The 22,426-nt window shown below is 39.7% G+C and overlaps 2 protein-coding genes across 5 annotated transcripts; one reads left to right on the top strand and one right to left on the bottom strand.

Annotated features, from left to right (window-relative positions):
• The first annotated feature begins 1,851 nt into the window (after positions 1-1,851).
• Positions 1,852-14,445, top strand: RP9 (RP9 pre-mRNA splicing factor). Of its 4 annotated transcripts, none has more exons than XM_065055144.1 (6): positions 1,856-2,106; positions 3,380-3,410; positions 4,212-4,341; positions 4,644-4,735; positions 6,172-6,233; positions 13,550-14,445. In XM_065055144.1, exons 1-6 carry the CDS (start codon positions 1,910-1,912, stop codon positions 13,647-13,649), a joined length of 612 nt encoding a protein of 203 aa, XP_064911216.1. In that variant the 5' UTR covers positions 1,856-1,909; the 3' UTR covers positions 13,650-14,445. The 4 variants fall into 4 exon arrangements, with proteins under 4 accessions (XP_064911215.1, XP_064911216.1, XP_013227256.3 ...); XM_013371802.3 differs by lacking the exon at positions 13,550-14,445 and adding an exon at positions 7,150-9,414 and having other exon boundaries at positions 1,862-2,106; XM_065055146.1 differs by lacking the exon at positions 13,550-14,445 and adding an exon at positions 7,150-9,414 and having other exon boundaries at positions 2,053-2,106; positions 4,212-4,441.
• LOC110357017 (uncharacterized) lies at positions 12,357-21,513 on the bottom strand. Its single transcript, XM_065055133.1, has 6 exons — positions 21,238-21,513; positions 20,218-20,383; positions 17,559-19,487; positions 16,451-16,576; positions 14,474-14,593; positions 12,357-13,432 (listed from the first exon to the last, which is right to left on the bottom strand). Exons 2-6 carry the CDS (start codon positions 20,363-20,365, stop codon positions 13,395-13,397), a joined length of 2,361 nt encoding a protein of 786 aa, XP_064911205.1. The 5' UTR covers positions 20,366-20,383; positions 21,238-21,513; the 3' UTR covers positions 12,357-13,394.
• Between the last annotated feature and the right edge of the window lie 913 nt (positions 21,514-22,426).

Raw genomic sequence — 22,426 nt, 5'->3', positions numbered from 1 at the left:
TTACCAAAACATGTGTCTGGTTCTCCAGGAAAATGCAGCTAATAAGAAGGCTTTAGCTGACAGGCAAAATCACTAAAAGAGAAACTTGTTTTTTAACAAAACCAGGACAGCATTTCACTCAGCTTTTATGCAACCCCAGAAATCTCCCATGCCCTTGAACTTCAGAGTGAGGCTAAAGTAGCAATTTAAGCTTTGCCTCCCCCGCCCTAACCAACCTCCATTCCTCATCCTGCAACAAAAAGATCATGGCTGGGGCAAGAAACTGCAAAAAACTTCTTTACTTTGAGGGTGCCAGAGCACTGGAACAGGCTGCCCAGAGAGATGGTGGAGTCTCCTTCTCTGAAGACATTAAAAACCCTCCTGGACACATTCCTGTGTGATCTGCTCTGGGTGAACCTGCTTTAGCAGGTGGGTTGGACTAGATGATCTCCAGAGGTCCCTTCCAATTGCAACCACTCTGTGATTCTGTATTCTGGCCTCTGGCAAGCATGGCACAAGACGACCATGACGGGGACCCCCTCCTTGCACACCCAGCTTCTTTCCCCTGCTCCCAGATGCCCCTCAGCTGCATCCCTGACCATCCCTGAGGCCTCGGTGAGGGAGGCGACTCCCTCGCTGCCAGGCCTGCCCTGTGCTCAGCCGGCACCATCTCCCTGGGCCACCTGCCCCTTAACACCTCTTGGCCAACCTGCTGCCATATTGCCCCAGGGCCCATCCATACCCACCTCAACCCCAGTGTGGGCACTGAGGTGTTTTTTTTTGGTTTGTTTTAATAACGATGTTTTGATGGCACACCACTCCACATGTGATTTTTAATCCTTGGGAAAGCTTGGCGGGACCGCCCGGCTGCCTCACAGTGCCTCAGGCTGTGGAAGGGCTGAGCCGGGAGAGAGGGAGGAGTGGCTGACACGCCAGAAGGCTGTGCTGCCATCCAGTGTGACCTGGACAGGCTGGAGAGTTGGGAAAGGAAAAATTTAATGAAATATAACAAGGGCAAGTGTAGAGTCCTGCATCTGGGCAGGAACAACCTCAGCTTCCAGTATAAGTTGGGGAACAAGCTGTTAGAGAGCAGCGTAGGGGAAAGGGACCTGGGGGTCCTGGTGGACAGCAGGATGACCATGAGCCAGCACTGTGCCCTTGTGGCCAGGAAGGCCGATGGCATCCTGGGGTGTATTAGAACGGGGGTGGTTAGTAGGTCCAGAGAGGTTCTTCTTCCCCTCTGCTCTGCCCTGGTGAGACCACATCTGGAATATTGTGTCCAGTTCTGGGCCCCTCAGTTCCAGAAGGACAGGGAACTGCTGGAGAGGGTCCAGCGTAGGGCAACCAAGATGATGAAGCGAGTGGAGCATCTCCCTTATGAGGAAAGGCTGAGGGAGCTGGGTCTCTTTAGCTTGGAGGACACTGAGGGATGACCTCATTCGTGTCTACAAATATATAAAGGGTGAGTGTCATGAGGATGGAGCCAGGCTCTTCTCGGTGACATCCAGTGGTAAGACAAGGGGTAATGGGTTCAAACTGGAACACAAGAGGTTCCACTTAAATTTGAGAAGAAACTTCTTCACAGTGAGGGTGAGAGAACACTGGAACAGGCTGCCCAGAGAGGTTGTGCAGTCTCCTTCTCTGGAGACATTCAAAACCCGCCCGGACACCTTCCTGTGTAACCTCATCTAGGTGTTCCTGCTCCGGCAGGGCGATTGGACTGGATGATCTTTTGAGGTCACTTCCAACCCCTGACATTCTGTGATTCTCTGACCGGCCGCGGCGCGGGCGGAGGGGGCGCTGCCTGGCCGGCCCTGCAGAGGAAGTGCGGGAGGGGAAGTGAAACCGAAATGCGCAGCGTGGAGGGCGGGGAGAGAGGAGGGGCGTACCCGCGGCCTCTCCGTCCGCCGCGGCTCTGCCCGCCGCGCCCATGTCCCACAGGGCGCCGAGGGGGCAGGAGGAAGAGGAGGGGGGCGCGGGGGAGGGAGCGGCGAGGGGCAGTCAGGCGCGGCCCAGGAGCCACCCGGAGTCCGCGGCCAGCGGCGGCAGGAGCCAGGACCGGCATGAGAGGAAACGGAAGCGGCAGGAGGCGCAGCAGCTCCAGAAGCTCCAGCACCTGGAGTCCTTGTAAGGAGCGCAGGAGGGGAGGCTGCCCGGGGGGCTGGAGGTCGCGCAGCCCCGGGCTCCGCCGGCCGCTCCCCGCTCTGCCCCGCCGGCGTTTGGGACGCGTTTCCAGTGCAGGGTTGGGGGGCAGTGGGGGTGATTTGGTTTTTATTTTGTCCCTGGCGCCGTGGAAGGCCGGGGCTTGTTCCCTTCCCGCCGCGGCTGCTCCGGCTCCGTCACATTTGAGAAATATGACCCATTTTTACACAGAAGTGCAAACATGCTTGGGGACTTTATTACGATTTCTTAGGGGGAAAATGCGTCTTTTCCAGGTTCCTAGGACTCTGGGAGTTGCAGCATAGACGCAGAGGTTGTTCGGCTGGTTTTCACTAGAGTGGATTTAAATTTAAAAAACAAAAAAAGATAAAAAGGTTTGCCATTTGCCTAATGACTCCATCAGTAGCCCACAGTACTGTGAAAGGTTTATGTTATTCCATTGAAAGGGGTTTTAATGGAATAAAAAGATCAGAAGGTTCACAGGAACATAATTTTTTCCTTTCCAAGTGAAAATAAAAATGTTATGAAACATACCAAACAGCACTCAAAAAGTTATTGTTATAAAGACCATTTCATAGCATCTTGGCATTCAACTCCTAAGCACATGACCTTTCTTATTTGCTTTGCTCTGTGTAGCACCTGCTTTCTATTTGGATTTTAATAGATTTTATATCTACTATTAACTCCAGAGAAATGCTGCAGGAAAGATGATCCATAAGGTTCTGTCTTCAGGCTTAATACACAGAGAAAAGAAGATGAAGTTATTACTATATACTAGATTTGGCTGGCAAAGCTAGATGTAGGGAATGGTCTGACCTGACGTTTTCAGCTGAATGTGTGTATGATTCAGCAGTGCTGGAGGGAAGAAATTTGTGTCAGGGAGATCTTGGGGAAGGGTGCTACAGAAAAAGAGGAGAGAATTGTGCATTTGTGGTAAGTTAAGCTGAATTGGATGCGCCACATCCCTGTAAAGCAATGCGATGAAAATGGTTGTTCCCCCACAAGAATGTGCATCTCAAGGATGGTTGCAAGAGATGAGTGTGATGACATGACACTGTCTCAGTCTGCTTGCATCCAGGTATCCGTGTTCTGCTATAGCTCTTAGTGATAATTGGTTGAGTAAAATTTAAGGGGAAATGTGAGGTGAAGGTTTTAACTCTATACCATTGAAAAAGTGTATTTTCTCAATTTATTTGTCTGTGCTAAGCTGCAGAGTAATGATATTTCTATTGCTTTTCAGCTATGAGAAACCTCCCCCAGGGCTAATTAAGGTTGGTAAATGTAATACAGTCAAATTTTAGCATTACAAGGGATTTTCACACAACTTGTCTTTTAGCCATTTATCTTAAGTGTCTAAATTGCCTATATAAATTACAGAGAGAAATAGGTGCTTCCAGGGGAAAACTCAGGGCTTCTTAGTTACAAGCCAACCTCTTTGACTTGGTGAATCTGGAGTGAAATGCCCAGAATCAGACAGGATAACACCTGCTCTTTCCTCACCTCTTAGCATGCACAACTAATGCAGTATTTAATAGCGTGGATAGCGGGGAGTCTTTTATGGTGAAGCAGATTTTCACTTTGAATGACATATTTTCAGGATTCTTCTCCATTGCTTTTGCTCAAGTAATAGTGTAAAAATACTTTGATAATGAGTATTGCTTTTGACAAATCTATATACTTAACCCATAATCTAGTGCTTTTACCCTAAAAAATACTGCTCTGTGTTGTAAAGGTTGTTTTTGTTATGTCTTGTTAGCAGAAAAAGTAAAATCTCTGCTTGTCTGTTAAGTTTTCATTTATATTATTTATTTGAATAAATTACTAAAATAGATGGGGAGTAATTGAATTAATAGGGCAATGTAGTTCAGACTGGAAGATTTAAGGGTGAGGGAAAAAGAATATGACTTGGTACTGTTAAAAGGGTCAGGTATTTTGGATCCTTTATGTGTTACAAGAAAAAGAAATGTTACAGGGGAAATAGGTTTCATATTAAGTGAAGGCTTGTACACATGAAGTATTAATTTTTACAAAGTTATTAAAAAAATAATTATTGTCCTTCTCTTTTTCCATAGGAGAATGAAACAAAACCAGAAGACTGCATACCTGATGTACCAGGCAATGAAAGTGCACGAGAATTCCTGGCACATGCCCCAACAAAAGGGCTTTGGATGCCTTTGGGAAAAGAAGTCAAAGTCATGCAGTGTAAGGCTGAAAACATTCCAGATGTCATTGGACCTTCGTATAGCCATCCGTTTACTCTGGGGGAGGGCAGAATGTCTGGTGGACAGATGGCAAGTTCCAGGTAGTTTGGCATCATATTAATATAAAAGCAACCAGTACCTTGAAGGCTGCGTTCTATGGGTCTTATATTTATCAGCATAATGCTTGTATCTATTTATTTGTTTCAACCAGTTTAAAATATTTTCCATAAATATGCCTTTTTAAAAAATTTTTGTCTGATCTGACTAAGAGATACAATTCACTGCTGCTGCTTTTTTTTAAAGGTTGGAGGTGTAAACGTTATGGACACAGAACAGGAGATAAAGAATGCCCGTTCTTCATTAAAGGCAATCAGAAATTGGAACAATTTAGAGTAGTGAGTACAAATCCTGCAGTATCATTGCTTGTATTTTTTAATATTGATGATGCATAATCTTGCAAATGAAAAGTAGCCTGTTGGATGATGCTTTATTAAGGACTTTTCCTCTGTCTCTAGCATAATATAGATGCCGAAAATCTCCTAATAAAGAAAAAGCTACAGATGTGGTTGGATATTTGACTACTTTGCAGAAAAATCTACTAAAGAGGAAGATTAGTAATTTTTACATTTAAATTGGAAATCTTCAAGAACCTGTTTCAACCATTACATTCAGTTTTTGTGATTAAAATCTCAACATAACAAAAATTTTTAGTCAAGCTTGAGCTGCCCACATTACAGCTGCTTCAAGCCTTCTGCTCTCACTGTGAGCAACCACATCATGATGCCCGTTGTCTAGGTCTGTAATCCAGTCATTGTCTACAAGTCTGATCTCTTGCTACATGAGGCTACATCTCAGTTCTGCGCATCCTTTCTGCGTGACCTCTTTTAACTTTTCCTGTTGCTCTGTATTGTTCACTTGTATTTCAAGCTCTCATCACTTTGTTTCTTATGTCCTCATTTCTGTCCTTGAGAAATGTAGTCTGGACTCATTCTGATTGTATGCTACTGCAGAGAGTATTTTTAGCCCTCTCTGATGACCAGATTGCCTCTATTCTCCATTTTCCCTCAGGCTTCTCTGTTGTATCAAACTCTTGCTGTGTGTCCAAGGCCCCTCATGGTGCATTCCCAATGTCTTTCATTTGTTACTGACACTTTAATTCCCACTTCTGGTCAGCATCTGATATCTCCTCTCTGTTGAACTTGTTTGCTTAGTCTTCCAACAGAAATTATCACCCTGTCTTTTTGCTGCGGTCTTGCATGGCACAAATTCACCTTAAATATCCGCAGTGTTTATTTGTTATCTTCCATCACAACTACCTTTTGCTGCAATGCCTGTTTAATTTAAAAATGATGAATTTAAGAGCCAGCTATAGTAGTGCATAGCATGCTAGGACAACTCCAGCTTTATTATCCGCTTGCCTTATATTCCTTGCTCCTGTGTTTGCATCCAAGTTTTTAAAATATGCTTTAAGGTCATAGCTCATTATTTTGAGCCTCAATATTCCATCTATGACTAGCTATTCCTATAGTACATGTACAGGGTTCTCTTAGTTAACTGTGATTGGAGAGGGAGAGAGGTAGTGTACCTAAGGAGGGTCCCTTTCATTCGTGATGTAACTAGATAAGCTCTTCCCAAAGAAAAAAAAGTGCAGATTAACAGTGTTAAGTCTGCGAGTATACTTGTGAATTTAGAGCTTGCTAAGTGTATGTCTTCTTTTGATGAAAGCCTCTTGCATTGGGTTGCTTTGGTTTATTTTTTTTTAGGAAATACAACGGTCAGTGATAAATACTTGTCTTTACCAACACTGGATTTTCTGTTTTCCACTTTAAAGGCACATGAAGATCCAATGTATGATATCATAAGGGAAAATAAACGTCATGAAAAAGAAATGAGGTAAGTGTGACTGTAGTAAACTACATTTTCAATTCATTTTTCATTCTGCTAACGTGATACTAATGTATAGGTTAAATTTTGGTGTAAGTTACCCTTACCAACTTAGAACATTTCTGATGGCAGTTCATGTTGGCAGAGACTAATGGATTTCTGTTTTCTCAGTAATCATGCAATAGTACTTCCTACCTCTTTTAGTGTATTAGCTTCAATATTTCTTCCCAAAACAAAGTTTGAAGAGGAGTTATATTCATTTAGTTTTGTTTCAGGCCTGAAAAAACAGGTTTGGGTTTGTTTTTTTTTTTTAAATTGGGTACATCAAGGTGCCATCAGTAGACACAACAGGGTGGATTTAGAAAATGAGTTCTAGGCACCTGATGTTATTCTTCATGTGAGGTCCTTATTCAATATATAAAGCAGCAGTTTTTTAATGCTTTCTTACTTGAACTGCATCAATGAGATAACTGAACAAACTATAGATGGCCCACAGAGTGGTACTGCTACTGCTGTGGAAGGTGCTGAAAGCAACAATAAAATAAGCAAATAGTTTGTCCCCATTTGCCAGTAATCTGTGAAAGTTCAAAGGAAAAGTGCGTATCAAAAATACCTCTGCATCTAAAGCAGAATCTACTCCATCAACTTCACCAACATCTCTTTATCAGCAGGGCAATGAATGTCATAATACCATAATCTGAATATGCATCTGTGTATGGGGAAGCATAGAGCTTCTTGTGGTGGTCTTTATCGGTCTGTGAAAACTGCAATGGGGACGTAATTCAGAAAAAGAGGAAGTGTCCCCCGTCCCTTTGCATGCAGCTTCAATTTCTCAAGCTAGGAAGGAAACAGGTGAAAACTGGAATAAATTATTACAGGTAGAGGAGAGCTGGAAAGGATTCTTATTCACCTTTTTTAAACTCAGGATACAGCAACTGAAGCGGCTCCTGGAAGACTCTACCTCAGAAGATGATAGCAGTGATGACAGTGATGAAGATGATGAAGGTGGCAGCAGCTCCACCTCCTCAGAATGTAGAGATAAACACAAGAAAAAAAAGAGGAAGAAGGAAAAGAAAAAGAAAGAAAAGAAGAAAAAGAAAAAGAGAAAGCGTAAATCATCTAAATCTAATGAGAAGTCAGAATCTGACTGACAGGAGTCACCTGCTGCACGCTTATTGACCTCTACTTGTGAACTGATCAAAAGGAGGAAGAAACCACCAGAAAGGGCTTTAATAAACTCAGAACATACAGATGGTTACATATAACATCCTACACTGGCTGTGCTCCTCTGCCTCTTTGCAGTGCTGCAGCCAGAAAGAAAAGAGGTGCAGTCAATGATAATCAACCATATCTTTACACTGTAAAACATGTGCTGAGGCTCATCCATTGTGGTCACATTGGGCCTCTGAGTTGCCAGATGTGACTCTTGGCAGAACACAATGACAACCAAGATAGCACCAACAAATCTGCAGAGTTCAGCAGACTGTCCATTGAAGTGTCTTTTCTCCATGAAGTTATTTTATTATATACAAAGCCTCATTGTAACAGGACTGCAATTTGTACCATGCAGAGCACTGAGAGCTCACTTGCAGTGCTTACACTAAGTAGGTTGTACTGTATTGTTGTTCTCTGCATGCTGCCTATATGCTGAAGTTCAGTGTACTTATGCTAGTACTGGCAGCTAGGGAAATAAAGAGCATTACTGAAGGTGAAAACATTAATCAAGGGGATTTACTTTAAAACAAAACTGCAGCATCAGCAAGACTTGGGTTTTTTTTGTGTAGAAAAATTGCATCATCATCACCATTAATACACATAGTTCTGCAGCACCTGAAGTGTTCTCCAGACCCTAGGAGTGAGATCTAAGTGTAATGATGTGAGATGTTCAACTTTACTGTAAAGAGGTAGTGGTTTCTGTTATCTAAAAAGTGGGTTTTCATGTTAGAAATGAAAAAGATTTAATTTCTACATACACTTCAGTATCAGTTGTTTTGATACATTTGAGATTGTTGTTGGTTTTGGTTTTTTTTTTTTTTCCTTTTAAAAAGGCCTGGCAAAATAAATTCCAACTTATTTTTTATGTTCAGTATAATTATTTTATGTAGTAATACTTTATGAATCATCCCCCAAGAATATAAATGTTGAAGGCTTCCAAATTCTTTTCAACTATATACACATAAGCTACAGAACAGTAGTAAAGAACTTGTAAGCAGAAAGAAGGGAAAGTTTTGGGTACTTGACTTTGTGGACTCACCACATTTTTGTTTTGCATAATCTTGCAGGCGACTAGAAAGATTGAGATAGCTATAAAACGCCATAGAGTAAGCATTTCTTTGAAACCTTAAGGTACAGTGGTACAAATCTGTGATTTGAGGACCTAGATTATGTATGTTGGTGCTTTGCAAAAGGAGAAAAAAAATAGATTTGCTCTGAAAGTGCTAGGAAGGACTTGTATAAAACTTAATCTCTGTGCTTGTGCTTACATTGAGGTAAAAAAAACAAAGCCCCAAACATGATAAAGCTCTAACATTAGTAGAGCAAACATTAACCATGAAATCAAGGAACCATAGACTAAAATGCATTTAAGATTTTCCCCCTGAGAGCTTTGGAAAAGACAGAGAAAAGTATATGCTAAAATGTATTTTCTCCCTCCTACTTGTCTTAGGAGTTTTTTAGTAAAAATAAACCCACATTCCTTGCCAATCATTCATAACACATTCTGGGTAAAAACAAAGTAGTCAACACCTACATAAAAAGATTCTTCAATGTATTCACAGAGCCTGATCATGGAGTTGTATTTTGTCCTTCAGATTATTTAGCACATCTCCTTGTGATGGGATTTACTGGTTACTCCTGATAGTTCCTTGTATCAGCATCATCAGCAAATTCAGAGCTCCTGACTCTTTCACCAGAAAGAGTTAAACAGCTGAAACAGTACAAGTAAATGTATAGTGGACTGGTTCTCCATAGTGCCACACGTGGTCCTGAGAAAATCCATGTGTTCATAGCATTGGTGATTGTTGGACAGATGCTGGAAGCCACAGCAAGTTTTCACCTGATGCATTCCAAGAGAATTCTTACTCAAGTTTGTCTGGAGCAGAGCTAACCTAAAGATAACTTCTGTTACTTCAACTTTTGTCATTTAAGATTCTTCTGAAGTTTAATAAAAACAAATTCAGTTTTTTCTTAATCTGTCATCCCACTCCATAGTACTGGGTCCTTCCCATTTCACCTACCAGGACTTTATATTTGAAAAAGCAAGAAAAATACCATAAAATATTTCTAACTTACATCAAATGTAACTTAAAAATGTGTTTTGAGAGACCACATCACTGTTCTGTGATAAAAATTTTAGTAGGTCTATACTGAAACTTGTAAAAGTTGAGCCAGCTTCAAAATTAAAGCTAACAGTTTCAACAGAATAAGATTCTAGTAGTGCTGACTGACAGCCAGTGCTCAAATGCTGAGAAATACAGTTTCATCATTTAGCATTTTAAACATTGCCAAAGCAATTACTCCAGGTCAGGGGTGTCAAACTTATTTTCAGCAGGAGCCACATCACCCTCATGGTTGCCTTCAAAGGGCCAAATGTAATTCAATGTAATTCAGTACTGTATAAGTGTAACTACTCATACATTTATACAGTCCTAAAATTACATTTGGCCTTTTGAAGGCAACCGTGAGGCTTCCTTCTTTAGGTCTTTCAGAAATATGCAGAGTAGAGATAAATACCAACACCCATTTGTATTAACAAAAAACTATTCTATGTAGAATTAAATCCAGAAAGCAGGATAGAAAGCTAATCTTGAAAGACTGATTAGCCTTATTTTTTAGGTTTTAACCATCAGACTATTTAATGTTTTTGCTCAACTCAAAGTTGTTTTTTCTAGTGATCCTTTTATTTGTAGACGTGTATTTCACTTGGAAAGTTCTGTTGAAGCCTGATTGGAAGCAACAGCATAATTGTATAGTCCCATTAATCTAAGTAAGTGTAAAATGCAGCTAAAAATACATTTTATAGGCAATGCACTTTAATAAGTCTTCAGCTCCCAGATCTGATTATCTTAATACTCCGAACCATTATTATCAGAAATAATATTTCAGCAAAAATACTGACATCTGTCTTATTTCTTTGGCCAATAAAGTACTTGGGCTTTATAGGCTTGTTGACTGAGATGGCTGGTGGCAGTGAGCCAGTCAGGGGAATCTGAGGACTCTCTAAAAAAGAGTGCATTTGGTTTTCCCTGGTATGCCTATGCATGCAATGAGTGGAGTTTTTTTTGCCATTGGCTCCTGTCTTCCATTGCTTGATTTTAATGCAAAGACCTGTAATTAATCGTTTCCAACATAAGGCAGAAAACCAAAGGGAAAGCTTTATGCCACTCAGGTGCTACCAAACTGAAAACAAAAATGCAGCATTAAAAGCTGGCAAGCCAACATAACCCACTGGCACCACTTCAGTGATTACAGCACACCAAGTTTGCAACAGAGGTTTTAGTTAGCTACAAATAATGATTTAAAAATTCCAAGTCACAGACAGTCAGTCTGTCCAAACCTCCCAGTATGGCAGTCTCTGAGGCCTCTTAAGGTTTGTTACTAGTGTGCCAAGCAGCAAATAGATTCTTCAGCAGCTCTTCAGTAGATGCTGCGGGAAACACGAAAACTTCAGATACAATACAGTACTGCTACAGTTACAAGTTCACAATACTGCCAGCACAGCAGTTAATCAGTGAGCCATCTAGCTTCAGTGCCACATGTGTGTCTCCGTACAATTAAAATCTCAAATATCACTGTGGCTAGTTACCTGGCTGAGCAAAAAGAGCATGGACTTTAATTCATAGGCTTTTAAAACACAGTTCATACTTCAGCACCTTTCTGAAGCATGGCCATTTTACCCACTGGAAAATTAAATATAGATGTAAGCCAGTTGACTTAAGATGCAGTCCACAAATCATCTGTGCTGCTGAGTGACAAAGAAGCCAAATAGACTATTTAGTTTTAAGGTTACAGGACTAGTACTGTCAGAGCAGAGTACATCACGTATAACAACATCTAAGTAGTATTTCTGGAGCAGTGGAACATCCATGCATACTACTTAAGGCATCAGTATGGATCCATATCATGGGCACACTACAAGATTAAGTAATTGGTTTAAAATAGCATTTGTTTTCAGACAAAGAGCTGTCTAAACACTCCTACTCCCTCACATATGCTTGGGAGATAAGACAGCATCATCAGGCCCTGGATTGCTGCTTCTGGGTAGGAAGCACTGACTAGTCCAAGACTTGTGAAAGGATGATGAGCATGATCTTGGGAGTACCCATGAAATATTACCCATTCCCTAAAATAAGAGTGCTAACTGCAAGGTCACGAACGTTCATTTATCAGACAATCAGCAAAAGACAAACAGTTAAGTCTGTCAGCAGAATTGGCTTAGTATTCAATCCCAAAGCTACACTGAAGTTCAGGGGAAATTAAGTCAATCCTTACCCAAGAGGTCTCAGTTACAGCTGAGGATTACTCTTAGGTCATCACTTGTAGTCTTCAGATTAAGGTAATTGACCACTCATAATTCCCCATCAGAATAAAGTCTATCCCCCTCTAAGAGCCACATATTCCTATATTAGATATCCAAGAGCAGCAGTCCTGTATTTTCTAGAGTATTAAAGAGCACTGTGCTTGTAGTAAGTCTGTCCCTCTTTTTATTCTTTGAGATTCTGATGGGACAGAGGTTTTGTTCAGCACAAGAGCCAAATAAGAATTTATATTCCATATTTTCTTGCAGTGCTTAGGGTAGAGTGGCATCTCAGTATTAATGTGCATCCTCTACATTAACAGCTTGGTGTAAAAGTTATAATTACAGTAGCTCTTTAATAAGTAAGCAAGTGCTATTAAAATAATAGAAAGATCAATGATCACTTGGGTAGGGAAACCTCAACACTCCTCACTGAGGGGAAAAACAGGATAACCTTACAGGTCAAGCTAGAAACAGGCACAAAACTTGAATGCAGTTACAGGAAACACTACTTTTATCCATGTAGGTTACTCTAGGGTACAGACAGAATAAGAACATCAGGAGAGGAGGCGAAAGTCCTGTCTGCTCACCCACCCCTTACTAAAGAAGTTTGTTGGTTGTTTTTTTTTTTTTTTTTTTTTTTTTTTTAAATACAGCGTTCCCTATCTTTTTCACTCACTCTAGCACTTTACTTGGGAATCATCCAAGAATGGCAGTAGAATGTTTATTCTTCTCACATGGTGATACTAGCTTTTGTAGACATGAAAAAGATCACACATTTTTGAGCCATCCACCTCATCTAGATAAGTCTATTTCCATTATTCATAAGATAGCTCAGAAACCTAGTTTTATCATCTTAGTTTTATAAACGAACTTCTCTGTAGTGACTTGCCAAGGTCAGTATAAATTGTAATAGAAGAAGTCATCAATAGGAAGTCACAGAACAGGGCACAGCACTTATAGAAAGTTCTGTTTCACTTTCAGAGTCCATCTTTCCAGCTCAGAGTCTGCATTGAGGACTCTGAAGTCTCCACAGAAAAGTAAGGGGAGGAAGGGGAAGCATCACATCAAATCAGTGCTTTAGTTTTAGTCCTCAATCATGCATATGAAGAGATTAATATCTGAGGAACTACCTTGGAATTTCATGTAAATTTTTGACATGATACAGCTTTAACTACATTCCTATACACTTTGGCAAAAATAAATCCAGCCAAAAATCCAGCTGATGGAAGGGAATCTTGTACCTATGTCCACATCATACAGACAAACTGACTATCAGATATGATGAACTTGACAGGCCTCATAATCCTGCAGAATTTAAGAACAGGGCAGCAGTAAATAGTATGCCATAGTAGTATTGATGCATACACATCCATATCATTAGCTTTTTTGCTTCCATGAATAGATGGAATACAAGAAGTCTCAAGGTGCAATTCTATTAAATTTATTATTTAAATAGTGGATGTGCTAGTTGTAAAAGTGTGATTTTAGTGTTAAATACTTCATTGCATTTCAGTAGTGTCCTCAGTCTTTACAGTGTTAGTTCTTACCCTTTAAGAGTGCACAGCAATTTACAAAATATACAAGAGAATAGTAACTGAGTTTTTGAGTTATGCAAAACTGATACTTTTTTCCCCTCCTGCCCCAATATTTAGTTATCTTCTCTTATAGAGGGACTTTCTTGTTCCATGCCCTAAAAAAAAAAAAAAAAAATTTAAAAATTAAGGTAGGCAGTCTCCCTCCAAATAGCCTATGTCAACTCACTTCTAAAGAAAGACTAGACAACAGTAACTGCCTTTTTCTATTGCAGGAGAGGACACAGCTGGTTGATATTAGAACTTCGTACTCAACTTCCCAGCAAGGATAAATTCCACAGGAATGGTGTTGAACTGCAGAATGTCCCAGTATAAGATAAATAAGTGTTCCATATGAAACTCAGCATATTGTCACTGTGCTCTTGAAACTACATTGTTGAATGTATCCAAGAAACATTTCTGGGGCATATATAAGGATTTGGGGATTTTGCAAGTTCTTCTGTACTCATGTACTTCATGACTGAATATTCAAGTTTCCTACGCTATATTGTTCTTTTCCAGAAAAAACTCTGATCTTGTAGTTAATTTCTTGTACTTACTGGCCCTTTTCAATTTACAAACTTTTCAGACTCTCCCACAAATACACAAAAGCGTATTTGTTATTGAACCTACTCAATGTTATTTCCCCCCCCCATTGTTTTTCCCATCTTCTTCCAAAGTAGAAAGAAGATCCTACTCCATAAATTTGAAGTTCTTAATTATCTGTATGTGTGTTGTATCAAATTACAGTATTTTGGCTGCAGCAGAGCAGTAGCTTAAAGAACAGTATGTAGTGATACACTGCAAAGTGACAACGGACCCAACATTTTTAAAAGTTGGTAGGACAATCTGAAGAGCAACTAGACTCAAGTAGTGGGTTTTAGCATGTGGGTTTTGGTTTTTTTTCCCCTCCTGCCCATCTTTTCCCTTAAATAAAGGGAAAGAGCCTAACCTGGTCAATGCTACAATGGTGTTTGTTCATAGCAAGGTAAGCATTCAAAGTTTAGCTTGCTTTTTCCTCATCCACATACGCAGCATTTGCTATTATTTCACAAGCTATCCAATATCCTTGCAGTTCAAACCAAGAGCTATTACTTCCAAAGATAGTAAATAAAACTACTTGTAAGAATCACTTTTGTAGCTTGTCACTGTATACCAACCTTTGTGTACACTGCTTTTAGGCATCTCCCATGCTTCTTCCATCTCACATCTTGTGTCTCTGCGTTTTGAGGGTGGCTTGCCTATTCTTTTCTTCTTTGGTTTAACCAGAGGTGGGCACCCTAAATAGCAAGATACAAATGATGTTACTTTTCCAAATTAGTCTTGAAGCAAATTTAAGCTTGCCTTTCCCCTACTGCTTTGTAGTGTTCCTCTTTCTCCCTTCCCACTGTGTGCCCATTTTAATGGCAGATAAAACTGACACTACATAAGTCAACTGACAGCCTTGTATATCTACAATATTCAGTCACTGTCTAACCATAATTCTGGACACACTATTTTTTCCCATAACTTGGATAAGTGCTAATGTGCAAAAAACCTCAAAGAAACAACTCAGTGAGAGTTGGCTAATTCTATTCTAGTTCCCTTTTCATGTGTTCAAGACTAGTTGATAGCTGTCCAAGTCACCCAGCTCACCCATTGTCTTTAAAAAAACCTCAATTCTTCAGACTTGTTAACTTACATATCTCAGGTACACAGTTCAAAAAGTCAATTTTAGCCTATGGTATTACTGCTAAAGCAATATATATTGTTTAGCCATATGTTCTTACTTGAAGGGGACTTAAATTTAAGATCAATTTGAAGAAACCAGTCCTAAGATAAGTGACATTTCAAAAAGGATGTAATTTTACTAGCACTTCTGAGGCATCCATTGGCATGAACAGCACTCAGAAGAAACAGATTCCAGCTTCCTAATACTGAACGTGATAGCTTCTTTAAACTACATCAGCTGGAAAAATAGGGAGAGAAAGCAGGCAGTAACATGTAGGTCAAACATCCTCAGTATTCTGTACCATCTATGACTTAAAAGAGATAGAAGGGACATGCTGAAATTTAAAGGTAAAATTATTTTAGAAGTATTTTGTTATTGTCATGAATTGCTGTAAGGAACTACAAAAGAGGGTGCTAAAGTGTTTTCAACTTTAATGGAGCAGGCTAGCATAAAAAAAACCCACACACAACATTTTTAAGAAGTCTGTGGAGGCAAATCCCAAACCCCAACATGCTAAAGCAGGAAAGCAATGCAGAGAGAACTCTAATAAATATACTCTAAAGAATAGTCTACTGGGCTGATGATGCAGGAAACCTGATGAATATTATCACTGAACTGAAGAGAAGCAAGTCAGTCTGTTCAGAAGATAACTCCATTACTTGATATACTGATCATGTGATACTTGAAAGCACATGACCCAGGAGAGTAGTAATACTCGGACTACAACAAATTCTGTTGTTGTTTTAACAGCAGTTACACTAAGAGACACCCTTGAAGAGCATCTATAACAGAGCTGAACTCCAAGTAGACCTTAATTGTAAAGAAAAACCCACCTTTCTGCTTCAGGAGGAAAGAAAAATATGTGGAAACTATCTACCCTTTGCTTTGTTAGAAAAACTTTGACTTGTTCATCTTAACCACACCAAGATGATTTGCATTCAGATGTCCTTTAGCAGTAGCAGGGCAACTGTTGGTCCATGCTAGTCTCTCTGAACATTTGCCTAGGTAGCTATCACATGTGACTTCTGATATGTTCTACTCATCAAGATTAGGAACTACCACTACATATGCACACAAGAGAAGCATTATCCAGGCAAAGAATTAACACTATAATTTATAGCAACAGCAATTCTGCACAAATAAAGGCTTTGCTTAGCCACAAAGCATTTGATGCTTTGATTTCCCACAGTACCTTTACAAAAGAAACAGCTATAATGGATCCTCAAACACCCTCTGGGATGTTTGACAAGGGTGTATATAGACCCTGAGGTGTACTGACTGACCAGCATTTCATCAATATCAAAGCAATGAGAATTAGTTTTTATTATCTTCAAATCTTATCCAAATAACATAAGCTTTCTGGTTTGTATCATATCCTTTAGAATGTTCCTTAAGAATGGAAACACATTGAGGAAATAAGTTGTACCTTGTTCTTTGCTCTTGGCTAGAGGTGAGAGACTACCATGTGTTTGGCTGGTAAATTTGGGTTTAGCACCACTTCTAATCCAATACTCTTCAGGTAGTATGCCCATGTTCTCCCTTAACAACCTTCCTAATTTAAAAAAAAAAAAAGTTGATTTAAGGCCATTATTTAGTTTTTATAATGTTAATATACTGTTTGATCCATAAGTCAGAATGGAAAGCTAGCTACTGAATCAAATTGAAAGAGTCTATTAAAATAAAACCATGGTTCTCTGGAGACCGCACTTGACAAATATTTACAAGCTGCTTCAAGTCTGCAAATTTTTTATAAAGAAAATACATTTAAGAACACTAGGCTGGTTATTAGAATTAGATCACCCTGTTTTAGATGACTTTCACAACATAAGACCATACTAAAGAGCAACCCCCACCTGAAGTACCCACATAACCAGTTATGATCCCTGACTGATAACTCTTTACTCTCAGTTCAGATTAATCCAATTTCTACCAATATCTACCTTTGATTAAATAAAAGGTTATTTTCCAAATATAATACAACTTCACACTGATTTTATGAAAATACAGCAAAACTTCTGTTGCTAACAGCAAGAGACCATCAGCTACAATTAAAAAAAAAATCTAATGGTTTGACTCTTCTTCTGTAGAAAAGTTACACAGAGTATGGCCACCAGATTAACTTCATCCTGTTTAATCCATCTAACATGAGTCTCTGATAGGAGAGTCAATGTTTATAAAAATTTAAATGCTGAGTTTCCAAGATGCTATTGAACAATGGTGAATGTATAGTTCAAATGGCCTGAAGCTTTTCAAATGAAAAAATTAACATTAATGTCAAAAAGATAAGTATAAATGAGAGTTTCTACAAGATTCTCCGCATGAGGATTCTGCATCTTCACAACCAGCAATAGGTAAAAAATTACAGCAACTCCCTCTGCCTTAAAAATATTCTGCAGTACTTCTGACTCTAGGCCAAACCTGAAGCTACAACATTCTCCAATCTTCCCAATGGTTCAAACTACAATTTGCAACTGCATTTAAATGTTCTTTGTGTGTTCTATTAAGCAGCACTTTGTTCTCAGCAATTCCCTTACCTCCCAAGCACTTCCGTAGCATTCGCTGGTGTTCAAGTCCTTCTCTTTTTGCCATAGGCCTCTTTCTTCCATAATACCCATAGTCACTGTATAGAACTTCATCTTTTTCTTTCTCCTTTGTCTTGTAAACTATACCAATGTTTTCACGAAGCCCACACCTAGTTTTTATTGTCTCTTGAGCAGGCCAGCTAATTAATTGAGCTGGTATAGCATTTTTAGGTGGTTTCCAAAGTACCCTGTGGCTAACTGGGTAGAAACTTCCTTTACCAGGTGTCAAGATTCCATATGGAGTAGCTTCTTGAAATAAATATTCTGTTTCATCCATGTCATCATCATCCTCCTCCTCCTCCTCCTCCTCCTCCTCTCCATCTTCATCCTCCTCTTCTCCCCTCACAGAGCATTCTTCAGAGTCCTCAACTTCTGACAAACTCTTAGCTGCTTTTTTCTTGAGAGAACTGACTTTATTCTGACTAGAAGATCTAGGCAGGGCTCCCAGCTTTCTACCTTTACCAGAAGCTTGTTTCTTCTTCATAGTTGGAGAGTTTTTGACATTTTGGTCATTCGAGCTGTTCATCTGCTCCCTTCCTAGCACTTCATCTTCATTAAGGGACCCACCACTTTTAATTTTCTCTTTCTCCAAACCCTCTGTATTTTTCTGGAAAGTATACATGCTTTTCTGAAGCACATAGTCAGGAACAAAATAAGACACTGGGGCATTATCAATTGATGAGCCTTCCTCTCTAGAGGACATGTCATCAGAAGAAAGACTGAGTACACTTTGATGTTTCCTTTGTGGCAAACAAACATCATAATTGTAGCTTGTGTCCATACAACCCAGCCAATCATTAGAGGGAATGTACTTCTCAATTGATTCGTCACACCAAACACTTTTATCCATTTGACTGTCATTCATCACACTGTGGCTTAGATTCATCTTTTTCTGCTGAAAACTCAAGTCACTTATTACCTCCATACTAGATGGAAGTAGTCCTGCTTGTTGCATAAAGCTGGGCTCTTCTTGAGAAGTTTTTGAGCCTGCAGATTTTTTAGAGCTAGATTTCTTAGCTCCTGCCACTGGTTGATCTATGCTAACAGTTCTTGCCAACTCTGCGATTTGCACTGCCATGGTTTCACCTGGGGGCAATTTTGCCCTTTGACTTGTATTCACCTGCTTTTCTGCATCCAGTTTCACTTCATTATTTTGGACCTCTCTTTCTTGCACAGTTTCAATACCCTGTTTTGAGGAGAGAACAGCTTTTCTCTCATCTAAGGAAGCTGCTGGCACCATTTTCTCCCCTTCACGAGGGCCATATATCACTCCTTCACATGAGCTAACAGAAAATAAGTCACGCTGCACCATATTCTCTGGGACTGGTTTACCACTTGCCACATCATACAATGGGATAGTTTCTTTAAAGGACTTCCACAGTTGAATAGCTGGAGAGCCATTTCCATATTCTATCCTCACTTCTTCCTTCTCAAAGGCATAGCTTCCAGTAGGAAGATTTCTATACTGTGTAGAGCTGGAAGGGCTCTTGTTATGAAACTCTCTGTCTACTCCAATGGAAGATCCAGGTGAATCTTGTTTCTCTGAAGTACTTTCAGTCTCTGTACCTATACCAGAAGAAACACAGGCCATATTTCCTGCATCACAACCTTTCGTTTCAGTACGGATATCTTGATGCTTTTTTTGCTTGTCTTCAGGCTGCCTAGGATCAGTCTGTGTTTCTTTTGTCTCCATTTTTTTCCCAGAGGTACTATAGTGTCTAAATCTTGTTGCATGATAAAACATAGGGGAAGGTGGAGGAGCATTAAAATAATGCCTTCTGTTAACTCTTGCATGCATTGGATGCTGTGGAACAAGAAATCCAGGGTACTCATGCAGTGCAACAGAGTAAAATGGAAAATAAGGATTTCCACTTCGAAAGCCTAGACATTGGGGATTTAAAAAAAAAAAGTCAAAACAAATATCTTCTTTCTGAAATAAGTAATTCTGATTAATACTTGTTTGCATACACAAAGACAGCTACAAGGTCAGACACATAAGTAAAACACTCCACTTGTCAACACTTGGAAGCAAGTTTAGTGCAAAAACCCAGAGAAAGTTCTTTGATATGGAACAACTTGTCTGGGCAGCTACACTTTAACCAGAACTTAATTCTGTTCCTTAGAATGTACACAATTAGCTTTCTGTACTATTTTGCTGTTTTATAGACTATGCTATATCATCGTCTTTTGAAAAAGACAGCTCCAGATAGAAGCTCAGAGGTATACTGTTTACAAAGTGTATTTAACAACACTGTTTCTGTGTGGACTTTTAAGTTTATATTTGTCCATACCTACAATGTGCACATGCATATATGGAACTTGTATATACACACATTAATTGTTAGGCATGTTCTAGACCTTTCTCTTTCTGTAGGATAACCATTACATAATATTTTGCTTAGTTCCCACTCTCCAGAAACAGATACATTCCAGCATACAAACTACACACTTAACTAACACTTCATAAACCTGATCTTTGACAACTAAAACATTACTTTAACCCTGCCAGAACCTCACAAGAAGCTTGTTTACACAGATACACATTTGTTCCTTCCAGTCTAACAGTAATTTACTAAGCAAAGCTACCACAGTCCACTCTCAGTTACCTTACCTGGAGCAGGTACACAGTACGGACTGTACGCATGACTGGGGTACCATGGATTTGAAAAAGGTTGTTGTACTGTTGGCTGTGCATAAAAAAAGGGTCTTGAGTGGTTTGTGGAATATGATTTACTTTCTGAAGTTGAGGCAGTATTCATTTTTAATTTTTTTTGACACTGAAAGAGAAATGATCAGGATTAACCACTTTAAAAAAAATTTGAGACCTAATGATTTTTACGCTCCATCAGAATTCAACAGACATTCCTGTCCCAGCCCAATGAAACCATATCATTCCAGAATGCTATCTTCTAAAGTGAAAGTAAGAAACTGACATTACTCTCAAGGTCAAAGATTTTAGTTCTCCTTTGCTAAGCAACCTTTTCTAGGCAGCTCTCAATATTCATACTTCAAGCTAATCTTACAACACATTTTATAGCCACAGGACCAGTAACTTTCATGTAGTCTTATATGCACACATCCATATAAGCGGTATTCTAGCCAATTAAAAACTAGCCTTCAGTCAATTAGCCTTGAGCAAGAGACCTGGGGGGAAAAAAAAAAGCTTCACACAAACAGAAGTTCAGTGCTTCATGAAGAAAACACTTATTAATGCCAACATGTGTATTTGAGATCATAATAAGAACTCTCTTAATTCAGGATTTTTACTTTATAATATGCTTTAGAACAATAACAGCTAACATAATGAACTAAATATTTCAGTGACAACATACTTCCTGTGCTTAAATTAAATGATAGGTGACAAAAGCATTCAAAGCCTACCGAATTCACAAGACAGAACTTCCTCCCACACTTACATATTTCGTCAGCTAATACAGTAAGTCCAGCCCATTCCAACCCATGGAAGTGATACAACCCTGCCATACGCAGCTTATAAACAAGAATAAAAGAAATCAGAGAATACAGAAGACCAAGTAGCTATACACATGCACAAATAAAGCAGCTCAACTTCAAAGTTAGAGGATGAAAAAAATAAAAATAAAAATAAAAATAAAAAATAAAAATTCAAGACCTGTTACAAACTAGCACACAGTTCAGCCTACAGCACCAGGAAGCTTTCAGGACCACTGCAGTTCTCTTCAGTTTCCATCTAGAAAGGCGAGCCCAGCTCTTGTAAGCACCGAAAAGCCTACAGACCCTACTCACTCTATTAGGTCAAAGGTCCACAAATTAACTTTGACCTTTAAGAGACAGTGATGTAGGGAAGAATACACAAGAAAAGCCCTACAAAACCTAAACTACTCCTGCCCCATTAAAGCCCCCCAAAACTAAGGTCCATGCTGCTGCTCACAGCCCATCAAGAAACTAACCAAATCCTCAGCTCACTCTCTTTATGGCAGGCAGCTGCTCCTTGTCCACTCCCCCTTCCACCTGCGGCTCATTTAACAGTGATGTGGAGGCCTTTTGCCATCAATGTGTGGGAGGGGGAATCAAAACATGAGGATAGGAATAGTAGTAAAAGCCTTCAGCTGGTATACAGAAAGCGACTAATCTCTTCTTGCAGATATTTAAGCTGCATCCTGAAACAAATATTTCCCTTTTGTAACATTAGAATTTATGTTAAAAAAAAAGGAAATATTACCAACCTTCTGCTTAAAACTACTGTTGAAAACATTTTTTGTAGGGGCAAAATCACAGGCAATGCAAGGCAAAGTTGGTATTTGTTTGTAAAGCTTGTGAGTTGTTTGGTACTGAGTAGAGGGAACGGTGCTCTTACAACTTAACGTGGCTAAGTGAACTGACAAACGTAATGCTGTTTTTACATGAACAAGGTGTGTTTATTCCAGTATGGTGTACTCTATGATGTTCAGCCGGAATTTATGAAATGTGAGGTTGTAATTTGCCTCTGTCCTGGGCCTTTACAGGAGGTGAGGATCTGAGTGGCCACTTCACAATGTCCCATCTCTGAGAGACAGAGCCCAGGGTATCGGGAGAGACGTCGAGAGGAGGAAGCACAACAAATGCGCTGTGCGCGTAGGTGAGTAACTGGAGGAAAAGCAGTGGATGCTTAGAAACTGTTTACGCTTCTAGGCTGGGAAATTCCTGTACTTTCTGTAAGGTTCAGATTAAACTTGTCCTTTGCACCGAGACACAAATTGTAAAACCCTTGGGAAGGATGACTGATCTCGTTCCTCGCAGGCCTTCCCTGACAAAGCTTGTTCTTTCCGCTGACGGCAGCTCTTGTACTTTGTGTGTGGGTC

Source organism: Columba livia, chromosome 2 (genome assembly GCF_036013475.1).
Source record: "Columba livia isolate bColLiv1 breed racing homer chromosome 2, bColLiv1.pat.W.v2, whole genome shotgun sequence".
Classification (NCBI taxonomy): domain Eukaryota; kingdom Metazoa; phylum Chordata; class Aves; order Columbiformes; family Columbidae; genus Columba; species Columba livia.
The sequence above is the reverse complement of the archived record's forward strand: the minus strand, read 5'-3'. Positions and strand labels throughout refer to the sequence as shown.